Here is a 15,162-nt window from a genome sequence, read left to right as displayed (position 1 = left end):
ACAACGTGAGTTGGCATCTATTGCTAGGAATCCATCTGCTGCTGTTTGGGGATAACTTCTCAGTGTTCATGAGCCAACTTGGCACTCCTGCCAAGGGAAAACAGCAATGCAGAACCCACAAAACATACCCAGTCTTGGCACAACTGGAGCTGGCAGCCTTGTGCTGAGGGAAAAGAGGGGATGGCTCCAGACAGCAGTGGCACTGCAAATGCATCTATATCTACAGTATCAAAGTAGTGTCCCAAGCCCTGATACCTCTTAGATACCCTAGAAGCTAGATGTTAGCACACATCAGGAAAAACTTATTACAGAAGGCCAAGAGAGATGGGGAGGAGCAAGGGAGGGAAACACGGTAGTTTTGTTGTGGGGGTTTTTTCCCCCCTCACTGCTTTTCCCTTTAAAGCATGCTCTCATGTTTTGCTGTTTTCTGTAGGTTGGCTGCCAGAGTGCCTAAACAGACAGGCACCAGCTGAGGACCAGACTGTAAGGACAGAATCAGCCAGAGGAGGGGAGAAGAAAGATTCAAGACAATCTATCCAAAGACAAAAGCAGCTGCACGCATGACCCTCCAGAGCCACCGCTTACTTACTGGCAGCCCAGGTAGAACCCCACAGCCCAGCTTGTTACCTCCTGAAGGCAGTGGCAGCAGCCTAGCATCTTATTTGCAAGGCAAGTCCTTCAAAGCAGATAGAGCTACCTCACTTGCCCTGGTAATATGCTCTGATTACACCACCAGGCCTCATGAGCCTCTGTAATATGATTGGGAAATACGTTACACCTGTCCTGAATTAGAGTAGATAGGTTTATCTCATTTCACAGCCAACTCACGGATGGGTAGAGATCAGATCAGCTGTAAGAAATTCCTTTTTGTGCAACTTGTTATTCATGGTAGGGTAAAAATGGCTTCAAAGGTGATCCTGTGCACTCTGAGGGATATCTTCTTATATCTAATGTAGTTTATACATACCAAATTGGTTTTTGCTTCAAACATCTCTCCACAGAAGAAAATCAATTTCAAGATGTAATGGCTGTGATCTTTCAAGCTAAGGATCCATTGCAAACATACTATGTGTTTGGTAACGCAAAGCTGGAGGGACAGGACAAGTAATGCACATTATCAACATATGTGCCGTGTTCAAATCAAGGCTTCATTTCCAAGGCACTGAATAATCCATTGCCACTCTAACAACAGAGTTTCACTAACAGAAGCAAAAATATGTTGTGACCAGATAAGCAAATTACTTTTAACCCCTACAGCATTCTGGGGCAGCAATTTCAAGCCACTGGATCAGTTACCAGTCAAAATAAAAAACCCTGGAAGTGCGGGGTGCTGACCTGAGATCCACCCAGGCTCTGCAACCCTGGGAGCAGGCATTTTCATGCTCAGATGATTTATAACATCCTTGGTTACTCCCCAGTCTCAACCTGCTGCAGCAGCAGCAGCCTCACACCTCCACAACTTACTGGGCATCTTGTGAACCCATCTGCCTTGCCCTCCGTTAGGTCTTGCGTCAGACTACCTGCCAGTGCTTCCCACCACTGCCAAACCTCCAGGAAAACTCCCTTTCACCTTAGCTTGTGCACAAACCTCCCCAGGTCAACTTCCCAAGGATTAGTAAGGGGGTGAAAGCAACACTCAGGATGAGGATCAGGGGCACTTTCTCCCAACACCGTATGCTCTTTTGCTTCTTGTGAAATGATCATTGCTGCGCGTGTCCTTGTTGTCAGTGGCCTTGGGGAGCTAAAGTCCAGTAAAACTTGTAATAGCTATCTAAACTGTGTTGGCTTAGCCCAAGAGCGTCAGAGCTAATGTTAGTAATACCCTTGGATCCGGTTGTGACTGCATGTAGACTTTGGGTGTCACTCTGCGTTTAGAGAAAACAATAATCTCTGCTAGAGGAAACAGGCTGGGTGTCCATGGGGGTGATCCAGGACTTGTCATCAGGAGCAGAATTCATGAAAACTGCTCAAAGTGCTTCTAACACTGATTCATCTAAAAACATTCAAAATGCAAGAACAGCATTACAGTACCAGGATGCCAACCTCCACTAAAATAGGCTCAGGCAACTTCTCCAAAGCTGAGAGGAGGACGCATGGCATTGGATCTGTCTGCTGCAGAGACACACAAACACATGTGTGGATCATTATGTGTCTCCATAGTCTGAGTAAGTTGGGACCATGTCGTGCATATTTAATACCCGATACAAACACAGCTGCTGTGAAGGACCACTGCAGACTTGCATGCTCTTTTCGGTAAGAAAACCGAGGATCGGGGGGACTTTGCTCTGGTGCTGTGTCACAAACCAGACCCCATGGTGTAGCTCTGAGTCGCTGGGGCTGAATTTACAGCTCACTCAGACAAAGCACAGCCACTCCAGCCCATGGCCAGGAGGTCACAGTGCCTGTTTGCAGAAGGTCCTGCTGCAGCATTAAGATGCCTCGTGTGCTCTGAGCTTCCTGGCAAAGGACTCCCTGCTGCAGCAGAGACAGCTGCTATCCTACAAGGAAATCAGCTCTCCCTCACACAGGGTAAAACTAAGAAATTTTAAAACTAGAAGACTTGTATCAACTTGACCTTTAGATGGGAGTTTGCTTCTTCCCACTTCTCTCTCAGCTTGAGTGGTGGGAAGAGGCTAGCCAGGACACTTCTGTCTGCAATCAGCTCACAGCCCAAGGTAAGAAAGCTTGGATCACAGGGACTGCAGGAAAAAGTAGGTTTACAATCAGTAAATTTGTTCACACTTAAGATCTCTTTTTTCCACCCTTCTCCTAAAAATAGCCCTAAACACATTCCTACTGACTTGCAGACTCCAGAACCTTTCAGCCTGGGAACAGTCCTGATTTGCAATATCTTTCTTTTATTCCATTTATCAGGTTACATACAAGCTTTCAATGCTCCTTTTCCTTTCTTTCCTCCTTGGTTGGTTGGTTGGGTTTACAACTGAATTTAACCCTGTGCAGTAGCAATGTCTTGTCTGGACAATTCTTTCACATAAATCACAGGAAAATGAGAGAGATCACTCGTTGTGATGGACAGCTGATAGATAGTTATTAGACAAGCGCTTATACAAAATCCAACCTTGAAACTCAGTCATGTTTTCTTTTGTACATCACACACAATCAGCTTGAATTTCCTTAGTGCCCAAGTAATACCAGAGAAAACAAAACAGCCCCCTACACCACAAAAGCAGCATTCTTACCTGCAAATTTATATGTTGCTTTTCGTCAGCTCTAAGCTAAAATGCAGCTCAACTCAAAACTTAATTAGACTCATTGGAGAGGTAGTGGCTTGTAACAGGTTTTTATTCTTACAGGGTTCTGAAGGCACTTCCAGTGAGTAACAGAACAGTGGACATATGGAAAACATCTATAAATCCGGAATAATTCCACTGGATTTCAGCCTTTGTCTCAATGTAAGCTGGACAGCCATACCAGGCTTCCTTAAACTCTTCAGACATCTAAAGCAGTTGCATAATATTAAAGCTGGAGCTGGACTGATCATTCAAAATTAATTTAGCCAGAACATTAACAAGCTAGTTTCTTCTGCTGCTTGTGTGTGATCTGCTTGATTTTGCTTCCTTTACAATTTCTACAAACAATTCTAGCCCATAGCCTTTCACTAAAGCTTTTAAGATCTGAAATATGAGCAGCACAGATCCTATTGCACAGTTGTGATCAGAGTCCAAGCCATGAAAAATACCAGCCTGTTACACTACGGACCCTGGTTTGCTTAGGGCAGTGTGGTGGGTTGACCCTGGCTGGCAGCTAAGCCCCTACCCAGTCACTCATTCGCTCCCCACCAAATGGGATGGGGGAAAGAATCAGAAGGGCAAAAGTGAGAAAAACTTGTGGGTCAAGAGAAAGACAGTTTAATAAGTGAAGGAAAAGGAAAGGAAAAAAAAAAATCCCACAAAGTGGTGCAAAGGCAGTCAGTTACCACCTGCAGACTGATGCCCAGCCAGCCTCTGAGCAACACCTGATACAAGTAGTCACTCCTAGAAGCAGAAGGGATTAGCACTCAGGGCTGGTGCCTGTGTTGAACCACAGTCCTCCAAGTCTTCATCCACCAGCCCCATTTTCCTATTGCATCACTGGATAATCAAAGATCTTTGAATTCAGTTTCCACCTCTTTACTACTAAATTACTACATTGGCGTATTGTAAACTGAGGTTCCGAGCATTGATGCTTTGTGTTATCTTATGGTACTGTGCTGGTACAGAGAGAGGAGGAGCACAAAATAACCTGGAAATCATGTAAGCAGCAAGATAGGGACTGTAAGGCTTCCCCAGCCCAACTAAAACCAGATAGATTTGTTCTCACTGGAACACTGCTCTCCTTTGGGAGGGAAGGGGAAGACTAAGGTGCTTTTGGGTTTGTTTGGGTTTTTTTTTTGTATAGCCTTGTTGGCTCTTTAAAAGGCAGTAGTAGTTCTAGCCCTGAGTTTCCTGCTCTGAATCTAATTTTCCCAAGGCACAAAGTGACTTACCTGGAGACCATACAGGCTATCACAAAGCTCAACAGCCAGTATTAGAACCATATTTTCTACTTTATCTTCTGTTCTTTCAAGTCAGTGCAAAATGTTACCAAAAAGCATTACTACCAAGTGACATTAGGAGCTTAAGAGGTATACGCATAGGAGCCCATCTAGATACACCTACCAATGTCACGCGTATCTCTGTTCACAGCATGATAAAAAAAGTCTAGGTAAGTAACAAATACAAAGCAAAAAAGGTTCATCTGTCTCCAGTGTATTTTAATAAGTGAAATAAATCTAAAGGTATGAGCTGGATTTCAGCAGCAGTTAACCTTTCCCCTGACACAATGCAAGGTGTCTTTGCAGGGACAGTAAGCAGAAGATTTGCTAAATGCCATATTGGGGCTAATTCTAGAGAGCCAGTCCATTGCCTGCTTATATGAAGCTTCCAAGGAGTCAGGCTGATAACTTCAGGCTTCTCTGAAAACATTGCTGATCCATAGGTCTAATCTCATTTCTTGGACCATGAAACAAGCTGTAGTCTCGGGGTTACAGCCAATGGATGCGTGAGACACAACCACCAGTTTGCCAAGTGGCTGCTGCTCCCCAGGTCTGTTAGGTACTTGGTGGCTTTTGGGCCTGCAAGAGACTTAGCTGAACGATGCTACTCTCTGGTAGGGGACACCATGCCTGATGTCACCTTCCCCACTGCCTGCCTTCCACCACCCCCAGAAAATTTACAGTGATCATCTTAGCCCTTGCTTTGAACCGAGGGGCTTGATACAGCATTTGGTTTTCACAAAAGGCAAGAGAGCTGAAAAGCTGGTCAAACAACTTCTTCCTGGAATACATCCCTGCAGGTCCCATGGGTCCACATGCTCAAGCACACACACGTATAGTGAGGTAGCTGTTTCTGCTAAGGCAAAGAAGAACATTACCTGTTTAGAGAGTTTTGGCTGATAGCAGAATGGATATTTTCAGCTTTGGTGGAAAATAATACAGCTAGATAGGTCTGAGGTCCTGCTCAGAGTGTACCTGCCAGGTGCTGGACTCCAAAATGGATGCCAAGTTGTTTGTCTCTCTGATTTTTCAGAATTGAAGTGCCAGCAGCTGGGCAGTCCCGGCCTGTAGGCACAGTACAGTTGTGAACACGTTAAGCTTCAAGCTCTTGGGAGCTGCTTTCCCTTGTAAGCACTAGACAGGGAATTACTACCACTTGCCTGTCATCACTGGTGTGAAAAGTAGGTGTGATAGAAGGAGCCCAAGGTCACTACCCTTCTTTGTGAAATGGGTTCATTCCATTTTAAGTGGTTCCCTTTGTTTCCTTTGCAAAGGGGTGACATGGAAACAATGCCATCTCCCACCACGAAATGACAGCTTGCTCCAGCCCTTTCATAACAGAAGCCCTTGAGGTTTGCACCAAGGGAGCTTGATGAGGTTAGTAATCACTGTAGCACACAGAAAGCATTTATACCCTGTGATCTTTTGTACATAAAGAGTTATACTGGTCCTGCCTCTAAAGCCAAGGGAGATTTACACGTATGGCTTTCTCCCAGCACTGAGGGAGGAGAAACTGAGGCAGTAAAATCCTGAAAGCCAGCAATTTATTCAAGAAGGGATGCTGAGAGCACTTGAAGCCTCAAAGCTTATGGTATTTTACCTATAGTTTGCAGCACAGGAAACAAAGGATAGGATTTTCATTAAACCCTAGCATTTTTAGAGACACAAACTGTATTTTTTTTCCGAGTCACATTGACAGTCCTGCAAAAGTTCTCTCTAAGAGTTGTTACTACACAAGAGCTGTGTGCACAGCTCTGAGTGATTCACTGCCTGTTACCTGCTGCTGTAGTGGGAGCTGCTCTGAAGGACAGTCTGGGAAGGACCTTCCAGTCTTCTCTTCCTAAGATCCCTTCTGAGGTCTTCTGTCCTATTCTCCTTTGGCAGTCACCTCACTCCCACATAGTGATAGCACCTGACATGATCTCTCATTAATGACTTATCTCCAAAAGCTGAAGAAATCATTTCTGTCAAGTCTGTCTATGCTAAATGACTTTGGGAGAGAGGTACTTTGTGACCCAGGGTTCCCTGCTCACAGGTGTGACTGGGGGAATCCCAAACCTTTTCTTCAGTACTCTGCATCTTGGGCTACAAGATGCCTGGGAATCAAACCCAGGTAATATCCCTTTTCCTTTCTCATAGCAGTCTCTAGTTTTAATTACCTCCTCCGTTCCTTCAGTAGCAGCACTTCATGGGAGTCCCCTCTTCTGTAATTGGGAAATTGGGAAACAGAAATATGACACAATTAACTTCAATTACCAAAAATATTACTTTTATGGAAGAAAAGTGAAAATTTGACTTATTCCAGATCTGAAGCAGTGAGAGACACACAGTGAGATTATAGGGGAGTTTTCAGTCACCAAGGCTCACCCATGACCTTCAGAGAGGAAAAATGATCATGTTACTGCCTTTCCTCCCAGCTTCACAGCACTTTATATCCCTTAATCTCACACACTGAATCCTCTGTTTGCTTGGGCTTTGGGGATTCAACAATCCCCGTGTGCAGTTAGCACAGAGCAGGATTCCCCCATTACTTGCTGGTTTGATCCTGGCCACTTCCAGAAATGACTGCCCTGCCTCTGTATACACAACATGTACGTGGATCAGATACAAAGTCGAACGTGCAACACAGCTCTACCCATGCTGTCTGCAGAAGACAAATTCATCCACAGCAATGAAAAGTGCAAAGATAATTCAGTGTTTTCCACTTGATCCCAGGCTATGTTTCTTAGCATCCCTTCCTTGGCACATCCCTCCTTGCGCACCTTCCTCACCCCCCAGAAGCTATTGAGATGTTTGTTTTGCTGAGTCCAAGTCTCTTTTTGGTCTCCAAGGCTCTTCCACCTGTGTTTCCAGAGAGATTAATCAATACTGTGCACACTGAACTTCTGTAGGGCCCATCACAGGAACTCCATTATCCCTCTAAAACATTTCAAGTTTGGTGTTTTGCCATCCCTTCTCTTTGAATGTATGAGTGCCAACAGGCTAATACCAGCTGTATGTGTTGCAGACAACACCCATTGTTCAACCTGGAGCGCCATGTCCTTATTTTTATTTGAATGATTCTTCTTTTTCTTTCCCACAGTACACAAGGACCCCCAAAGGTTTTGCATTTGAGCTCCATCTGGTGCATCTTGGCTGCATGTAGCAAGGTCTCAGTGCCCATCCCCGCTGTGTAAGTCCTCCAGCAGGTCAAGACATCACCATGTCCCAGCGCTGGCTCATGGCTGTGCTCTCACAAGGGTTGATGACAAGCTCTTTGGTACTTTCATTCGTGTCCCCAATCGTCTCAGTGTCCAAACAGAAGCGTGAAGCTATGTGTTCAATGTGTGACCCAACTTTACCCCATCGCTGAGGAGAGACAAACACAAGAGAAGAAACATGGGTGAACAAGCTTCCTCCTCATTATGCTTTTACTATACTATTCCAGCATCAAGAGGACAGCGGTCACTAAGCCTTTGTGGCCTGATGCTGGGAAGTACAGGGTCCCCAAACCCACTCCAAGCGGAGCACACGCTGAGCATTTCTCCCATCAGAAGCACACTCATTTAAGCTCACTGGCTTCAGGAAGATAATATATTACTAACAGCTTTTTCCCCAGGTCACTGGTTCAAATGCCAGCTCGATGATTAACTGCAGAGAAATGTTAACATCTGCTGGCTGACTGGCAGCCCGTGTGAACTAAATTGCCAGTTTTGGTTTGACTTCTGCAGATAAGTATCCAGATCACCACCCGCACTAATAGACATCCTTATCAACACACTCATTTAAGAGGCAAAGGGCTGAACAGGCCAGAGTCTGTACTCCCAGATAGACTGTGCTTCCCGGAGGAAGTCAGAGCACATGGGTGATTTGATGTGCAGTAATACTATGCTGAAAGAATGAGAACTTCAAAGAAAACAGGGGATCAATCACAGGGCTCACCTGCTTGTTATCACCTTCTTTGCAAGGTGACAGCAGCACCTGGGAACCGGGAAAGAGGGTGTACACAGACAAGCACAGCTGCTGCTGGCGGACTTGGTGGTTGTATGTGTATGTCCATTCCTGCAAAGAGGAAGAAAAACAAGGGAGGTGAGAGATCAGGGTTGATTCTTGGTATTTCACCTGGAAAGCAAACACTTTGGCTTGGATCCTGCCCCCTCTGAAACCAAGCACAAACCTCACTGACTTCAAGAGGCACCAGGACAGGTCACTAGGATGTTTCAAGCCTTCCCAAAACTGCAGCTGTCATTGGGGGACTGCATGTACCAAAGAAAACATCTACAAAAGCTGCTGGAAGAAAATGGTTCACGAGGCAAAGGATTTCCTAGCCTGAACTGGGCCGTGGTTGGGGAACAGGGGGATGGAAATATGGCAAAAGAGAGGCAGAAATACTACATACAATGTGCAATCCTCTTTTTGAGATGAAGAGCAGCAGAAATGCTTTCAGCTGGCAGCGGGAGAGAGAAGGTGGTATATAGCAAATGTTTGCAATTCCCAGGATTCTGTCCCCAAATACAACAAAAATCAGGGATAAAGCTCCCCTTTATATCAAAGGAGTGGAATCAAACTCCAAACATTTGCTGTACTGGCTTGCTATGACCACTGCCATTCCTGCTCCCCTGGGCTTGGAAGGATTTTTCTCATGCTGCTTTTAATGTTCACCTGCTTTTTATCAGCTCCTCAGCCCCAGAAATAATCTTTGGGGGAGCAGAGACTCTTTGTCCTGTGTAAAGCTTACCATAAAACAGGGGCTCTCTGGGATCATCCTCTTTGTCACCCATGGATGTTTCTCTTGGGGAAAAAAGAGAAGTAGCTGATAGTTTAACCAGGATTTCAGACTGTGCTAGACAAAGCATCATGCGTGTCAGATACACTGCTTAGCCCAGGAGTATTTCACAGAAGTTTACTCCAATGTTTCTTCCAGTTGAACATATTCTATCATTCACCTGTGCTCATGTTACCCAAGAGCACCTCCTGTGGGTCTGAGATTGTCCAGGCAGGGATGTCTTCTGCCATTTGTGTGTGTACACAAGCAGACAAGAGGTGCTTTGGCTTACGGGAAACCGCAAACCACGCTTTTACATAACTCCAGAAGGTGACTTCTGGAACAAGTTTTTTGCTGATAACTTTGTGCAAGTATTAACTTTAAAATTAGGGCTGGAGGGGGTTTCTGAGGCCCTCTAGCCAGGGAGCAAAGCAGGATCAGCTCCTGCTGTGTAAATCGCTCTGAGATAGCAGTCTGATCGCTCTGAGCAGCAATGGGAGCAAATGGAAAGCAGGTTGCTGAGCCATGGCAGGGCAGGTCAGCGGGACTGGATGACAAACAGCAGGCTGGTTTCACTAGCAGAGGGTGATAAGCACGCTGGAGAGAGCATGGCCAGGGAGCAAGAGGCTTTCCGCAATAGGGCCCAAAGGTGAAGGCAAATGCTTTGACAGGGTACAGGCTATAAGAACTGGGAAAGCTGCTGTGAAAGAAAAGGTGCAGAGAGAAAGCAAAACAGTTGAGAGCTCAGATGTGGAGGAGTCAGAGCTCCGGGAGGAGTGAAGAGAGCAGGAGTGTTGGCAGTGGAGGGGAAGGCAGTGCTCAAACATACAGCAGTAAAGCTGGGTCTGGAAAAATGAAGAGTAAAAGGTGCTCGTGGGAGACTGCAACCCTTTCTGAGTGCCAGAGGGGGAAGTGAAGAATGGCTGCCCTGATCTCAGAGCTGGGATGCCTGCAGCTCCCCCTGACTTTGAACGGTGGAGGCTTTGGGTTGCATTAGCATGAGTTATTAGAGCAGGGAAACGCTTTCCCCCCTTTGGTATTTGTCACCATCAGCAGCTCTAACTCCTCTCCCCGGCTTCAAAACAGACAGCTACAGGCATTTAGTTCCTGGGAATATAAATCCCACTTCACTCAGGTTCTTAGCCACCTGGAAGGGAAAACAGGCTTTTGCACAGCAGACCCAGATCCACAAGGACTTCACACTGTGATCCTCACACCCCGTGCTTCTTAGCTTATTACTCCCCACCAGCTAATGGAAAGCAAACCTGGCTTTCTGAACAGCCTGCCCACAGGCTTCTCAGCGAGAGCTGCCCAGTATTTCGGCACATAACAAGCATTCATTTTCAAAGCTGTAGTCTGCACCCAAAGGCCCTTCTGGCAACTACTTCTTCTTTGTCAGATGGAGCAGAGTTTACCTGATCCTACAGTGAACACGTTCCAGACATCCGAACCATGCACGCTGTCAGCTGCCGTGTAAACCACCAGCCTGGGAAATCAGGTGCCAAATTAGTCCTGCATCTGTGAAGAATCAAGCCCTACGGGGCAAGCTCCAACACCTGTTCTTGGTGCCCACGCTGCTACAAGCTGCTTTGAAAACCTGCTTTACATTTTTAACCAATTGTTCATCGTTTTAGCTCAGGACAGGGTGCTGGAGCTGCACCTATGAGGCTCCTCAGCAGCAGCAAGTTAATCCTGTAACTCGTGTGTATGTTGAATCCCCCAACTAACTCAGGCCGTGGGACTTGGGGGTTTTTTTTGCTTTGACCTCTTAACCTCCTTGCTTCACTGAGGCACCTCATGGAGGGCTGCTCCTCCCAGAGGTTATCCATGCTTTTCTTCCAGGCCAGGCTCTGTTCAAGCCTTCCCAATATTCACATCCTCTCAAGGCAGGACCATCCTCGCATTCAGCAAAGTGCCATTGGATAGACTGGATGGTGGTAAGCATCTCTGCTAAGCTGTTGTTCATCATAAGAAGTGAGGCCTTCAGAGCTAGATATATGCGTCAGTTTGATAGTTGTCATTGAATCCTCCCCTCCTGCCCCCAGGCTGTCCTGCTGCTGTCTTTATCTAAACTGACAGATTTTCACATGGCTCTTCTATTTTGGCAAAATGGCTTTTTATGGAAGCTAGTCCTGTTGAAATGTTTTATCCAGTTCTAATCATGTCTTGTCTCTTCTCAGCCCCAGATGAAAGCCAGAGAAAATGACGCAGAAAATGAAGAAATTCTGGGGGGTGGGAAAGTCACTTGAACACCACAGAATCCATGAAAAGCTTTGAGTTAAAATACAGGCAAATGGCCATGCAAATTTTTATCTTACCCCACCTCTTCCCTTATTTGTATCAGGTGGGATGAAAATTCCTGCTTTTTTTCCCATGAGAAACTACTTTATCTTCTAAGCCCTGGCACACTGAGCACTCACGTGGCCAGCACGGCAGTAATGACAGCAGAGCTTCGCACCCCAGAGGTTGTGGTGGACGGGGCAGCCCAGGGTACTCCTAAAAAGAGAGACCTTCAAGAAGCTACACATGGCTTCAGGGCTGCAGACTGGCAGTTTAGAGGTGACCCTGGCACCAAGGAAAAACAGACATATGAGGTGAAACCGAGATCAAGACTTCCTGCCTTTCCAAAGACAAAGATGGAGTGGTGGTGGAGCAAGGCCGAAGTGGGTGGACTGGGAGACCAGAGCTACCAGTTGCACACCACAACCAGCAATCCCCTGCTTCCAAAGCCTCGGATAACACTAACCCCCATCTGAGGCTTACAACTATTTTTCAAGGCTTTAACATCATTTGAGCAGGCACCTGTCACTGTTACTCAGCATCATTGTGAATTGAGGAAATTATTTTAAAATGTGACCTTTGGCTTGGCATAGCCTGGCTGGCAGAAGGAGAAAGGAGCCCCTCAGCCTAGCAAGGAGCAGCCCCATGGGAGCCCAGCGTTACATGACAGAGCTGTACATGCTCTGCTGCCGATCAAGAGGTCCACCATACCCTAAAGCTGGGGTAGCAGCTAGAGAAAAATATTTCTGAAGAAGCCGGGAACAACCTCAGCCCTCAATTATCTTTTTAAAATCACAGGGAAGGATTTCCCAAGGCATGCGACTGCATGGGTCACCTAAGGCTACCAAAGTGCTTCACTCATCAAAAGGCCCTGGGATGCAGCTAGCACTTACATACATCTCGGGAGAGGGAAAGCAAAGTACAGAAGATGCCCATGGCAGCCCAGGTGCAGAGGTGACACTGCTGCCAGCCAGCTCCTCTTCTCTGCCAGCTCAGCCCAGCTCCTGCAGCTCCAGCTGGGCTCCAGCTGGGGCAGGATGTGCCCATGGAGGAGGAGAACGAAGACGTTGGAGGGGAGGAAGGTCAGAAGTGAATTTTTGTGGTTGAGGTATCTCAGGAGGGACACTGTCGGGTTAGTTTGGATAGATGCTAAGTGTTCTCCAAAGAAAGTGCAGACCTAGTCAGCCCACAGAGGTCCTTGAGCCAACTGGGGTAAGCTTCAATGTCACATCAGGCAGATTATCACATTGCATTTCCTTCACAACGAGAGTCAAGGACACGCCACCCAAATGCAATGGCAGCCATTCAGCTCCAAAGCCCAGATATTTTGGGGTGCAGGCCAGGGAAACGGATGCTGCAACTTTCCCACTATTTCCTCACCTGTCTAGGAGATGACTAACTTTGCACTCGTCTTGCAGCTACTGCTTACATATGTGAATACTGGGCCAAAGCGCCTTCTGCTTTTTTATCTGAATATGTCAGGTTTCATGGAACTGCTAATGATTAATGGTTTATTAAATAAATCCCAGAGTCAGATGTCTATTCCAAAGATGTATGTACTAATATCAACTGACACTTAGTTTGAAAAGAAAAGCAATCACTCACATCTTCATCAGATAGACCAGGGCAAAATTATGATCAATTATCTTCTCTCAGATGCATTTCCCTTGTGAAAAATTAAATCAATCAGTTCATTCAGCAAATGAGACACAACAAGACCTAGAGTACCAAGGCTCCAGTGGGCAGAGCCCACTGTGCCCTGGGGATGGGTAGCACTGCATAAAGATCTCTGCCAGTCACTATCTCAAGAGCAGGTCCCTCTGAAAGCCACCCCATGGGACAGAGCCTGTTCTGACTGCTACCAGACCTTTTGGAGAGGGAAGGGGCAAGTGGATCCCAGGGATGAGAAGACAGAGCTCTCCTACACAAAGATGAGGGGTCATCTTGTGCCTCAGTGCCCCTATTAGTAATTCAGGACTAACACCAGACACCACCAAGGAGGGTTTGTGAGATGTGCTAGGGGTGTAAATCTGATTTCGCCGCAGTCAGAGTATTCTTCTCTATTTACCCAAACTATGGATGTGGCCAGAGAGCTCACGATAGCCTTCCCCTGCACTACAGATAAAAAAAACTAAAGAGCAATTGATTGCCACCTGACAGCTCCTGTTCCTCTCTCCTTCAAACCATGGTGATGTATGACAGCTCAGATCTTCTCACACTTGGTCCCAGGACTTCATGCATGTAATGTTGGGTTTGGGAGGCCTACAGCTCCAGACAGCTACAGAAGGGCAATCAAGCAACCAAATTAATGCTACTAACAGTGGATCATAAAGGATCTGGATAGTCAGGATATTTCCATAGTACTTATTGAATGCCAGAAAAGCACAGCTTTGATTTAGCTAAGCCTGTTTTTCAAATAATGAAGCTTAGGGTAAACAAGATGTGACTTCAGTACATTAAAAGTGAAGATTATTGCTCTATTCTGGTATACTAAATACGAAGCTACATAGCATTCAGGACTGCTGCATAATCTATCCTACACAGCCTGGTGACTATAACCCCCACATCATCCACAAGTTCAGGTGGTCTTGTAACAATTGTGTAATTAAAATACAAGTTTCTATTCACAATGAAAATTTAAATAGCCTGCTTTCATCTGAAATATTCTCCATGGGTACAAGTAACAGAGAACTATCCTAGAAAGACAGATAAAGATAAAAGGAAAAGGTTTTTCTCTATTCCTGCCTGTGTATTGAGTGTAGCTGTTCAGCAATCTGTTTGTAGTGCATTTTTCTGTTCCCCTGCAGAGTTAGTCCTGGATGTGCACAAGAAATGGAGTTGCCATCCAGTGGGAAGTGCTGACCCATTGCAAACTGCTGCAGAATCAGAATAGGAAGATGAAAAGTTTGTGGCATGAAAAATTCCCCAAATTTACTCCACAGAAATGTCAAAACAAAATGTGTTTGATGGGAATGAAACAATCCAACTTGTTGGCATGACATTTCTCATTTTAAAATATCACATCAAATTGATATTTCAGAAAGACCGATGCCATTTCATTTTGAAATGCTAGCTTGCAGCAGCATTTTCCATTCTGATTTTCCCAGATTTTTTTAAAAACATCCAATTAATTGAAAATTGCAATTGCCACTAAAGCATTTTTTTTCCTTCAGCAGAGTTGACCCTGCAAAACATTATGATCTGCTCTCATCATCTCACTTCTCTTGCTGTTTGTGTAAAAAGTCCATGTAGCAGTGGAAGAAAGAAAAAGAACTCTAAAACCTGGAAACCAGTTAAACCATAAGAACTGTAACTATGTGGTACTTGCAGTTATATTCACTGTATTTTCTGAACTGACTAGAATTCAAGTAGTCATTGCTGATTTTACCAGACCGTGAAGCAGATATTATTTTCCTGACTAAAGGCAGGCATGCAACTGCATGCGAAAGAGATGCACATAATGACATGCTTCATTTGCACATACAAACGAGGGATGTTTTCAGCAGCATCTCCGGGCTGGGCCTTTTATATGCATAGCTACCTGGTTTGAATGTGTAACCATGAGGGTTAGGGATGTACAGTCAAGTGGAAGCAAGCACGCCAT

General features: G+C 45.6%; 1 protein-coding gene across 1 annotated transcript in view; it reads right to left on the bottom strand.

Moving 5' to 3' along the window:
• Window positions 1-3,908: 3,908 nt before the first annotated feature.
• Window positions 3,909-15,162, bottom strand: part of GALNT14 (polypeptide N-acetylgalactosaminyltransferase 14) — a 103,889-nt gene continuing 92,635 nt past the window's right edge. The window contains exons 14-15 of the mRNA XM_049834015.1: window positions 8,456-8,575; window positions 3,909-7,882 (exon numbers count right to left, since the gene is read on the bottom strand). Of these exons, the coding sequence (XP_049689972.1) occupies window positions 7,724-7,882; window positions 8,456-8,575 (279 nt within the window). The 3' untranslated portion in view covers window positions 3,909-7,723. The remainder of the gene's footprint in view (window positions 7,883-8,455; window positions 8,576-15,162) is intronic.

The sequence above is a fragment of the Accipiter gentilis genome, chromosome 30 (assembly GCF_929443795.1).
Source record: "Accipiter gentilis chromosome 30, bAccGen1.1, whole genome shotgun sequence".
In the NCBI taxonomy this organism is placed as follows: domain Eukaryota; kingdom Metazoa; phylum Chordata; class Aves; order Accipitriformes; family Accipitridae; genus Astur; species Astur gentilis.
The sequence above is the reverse complement of the archived record's forward strand: the minus strand, read 5'-3'. Positions and strand labels throughout refer to the sequence as shown.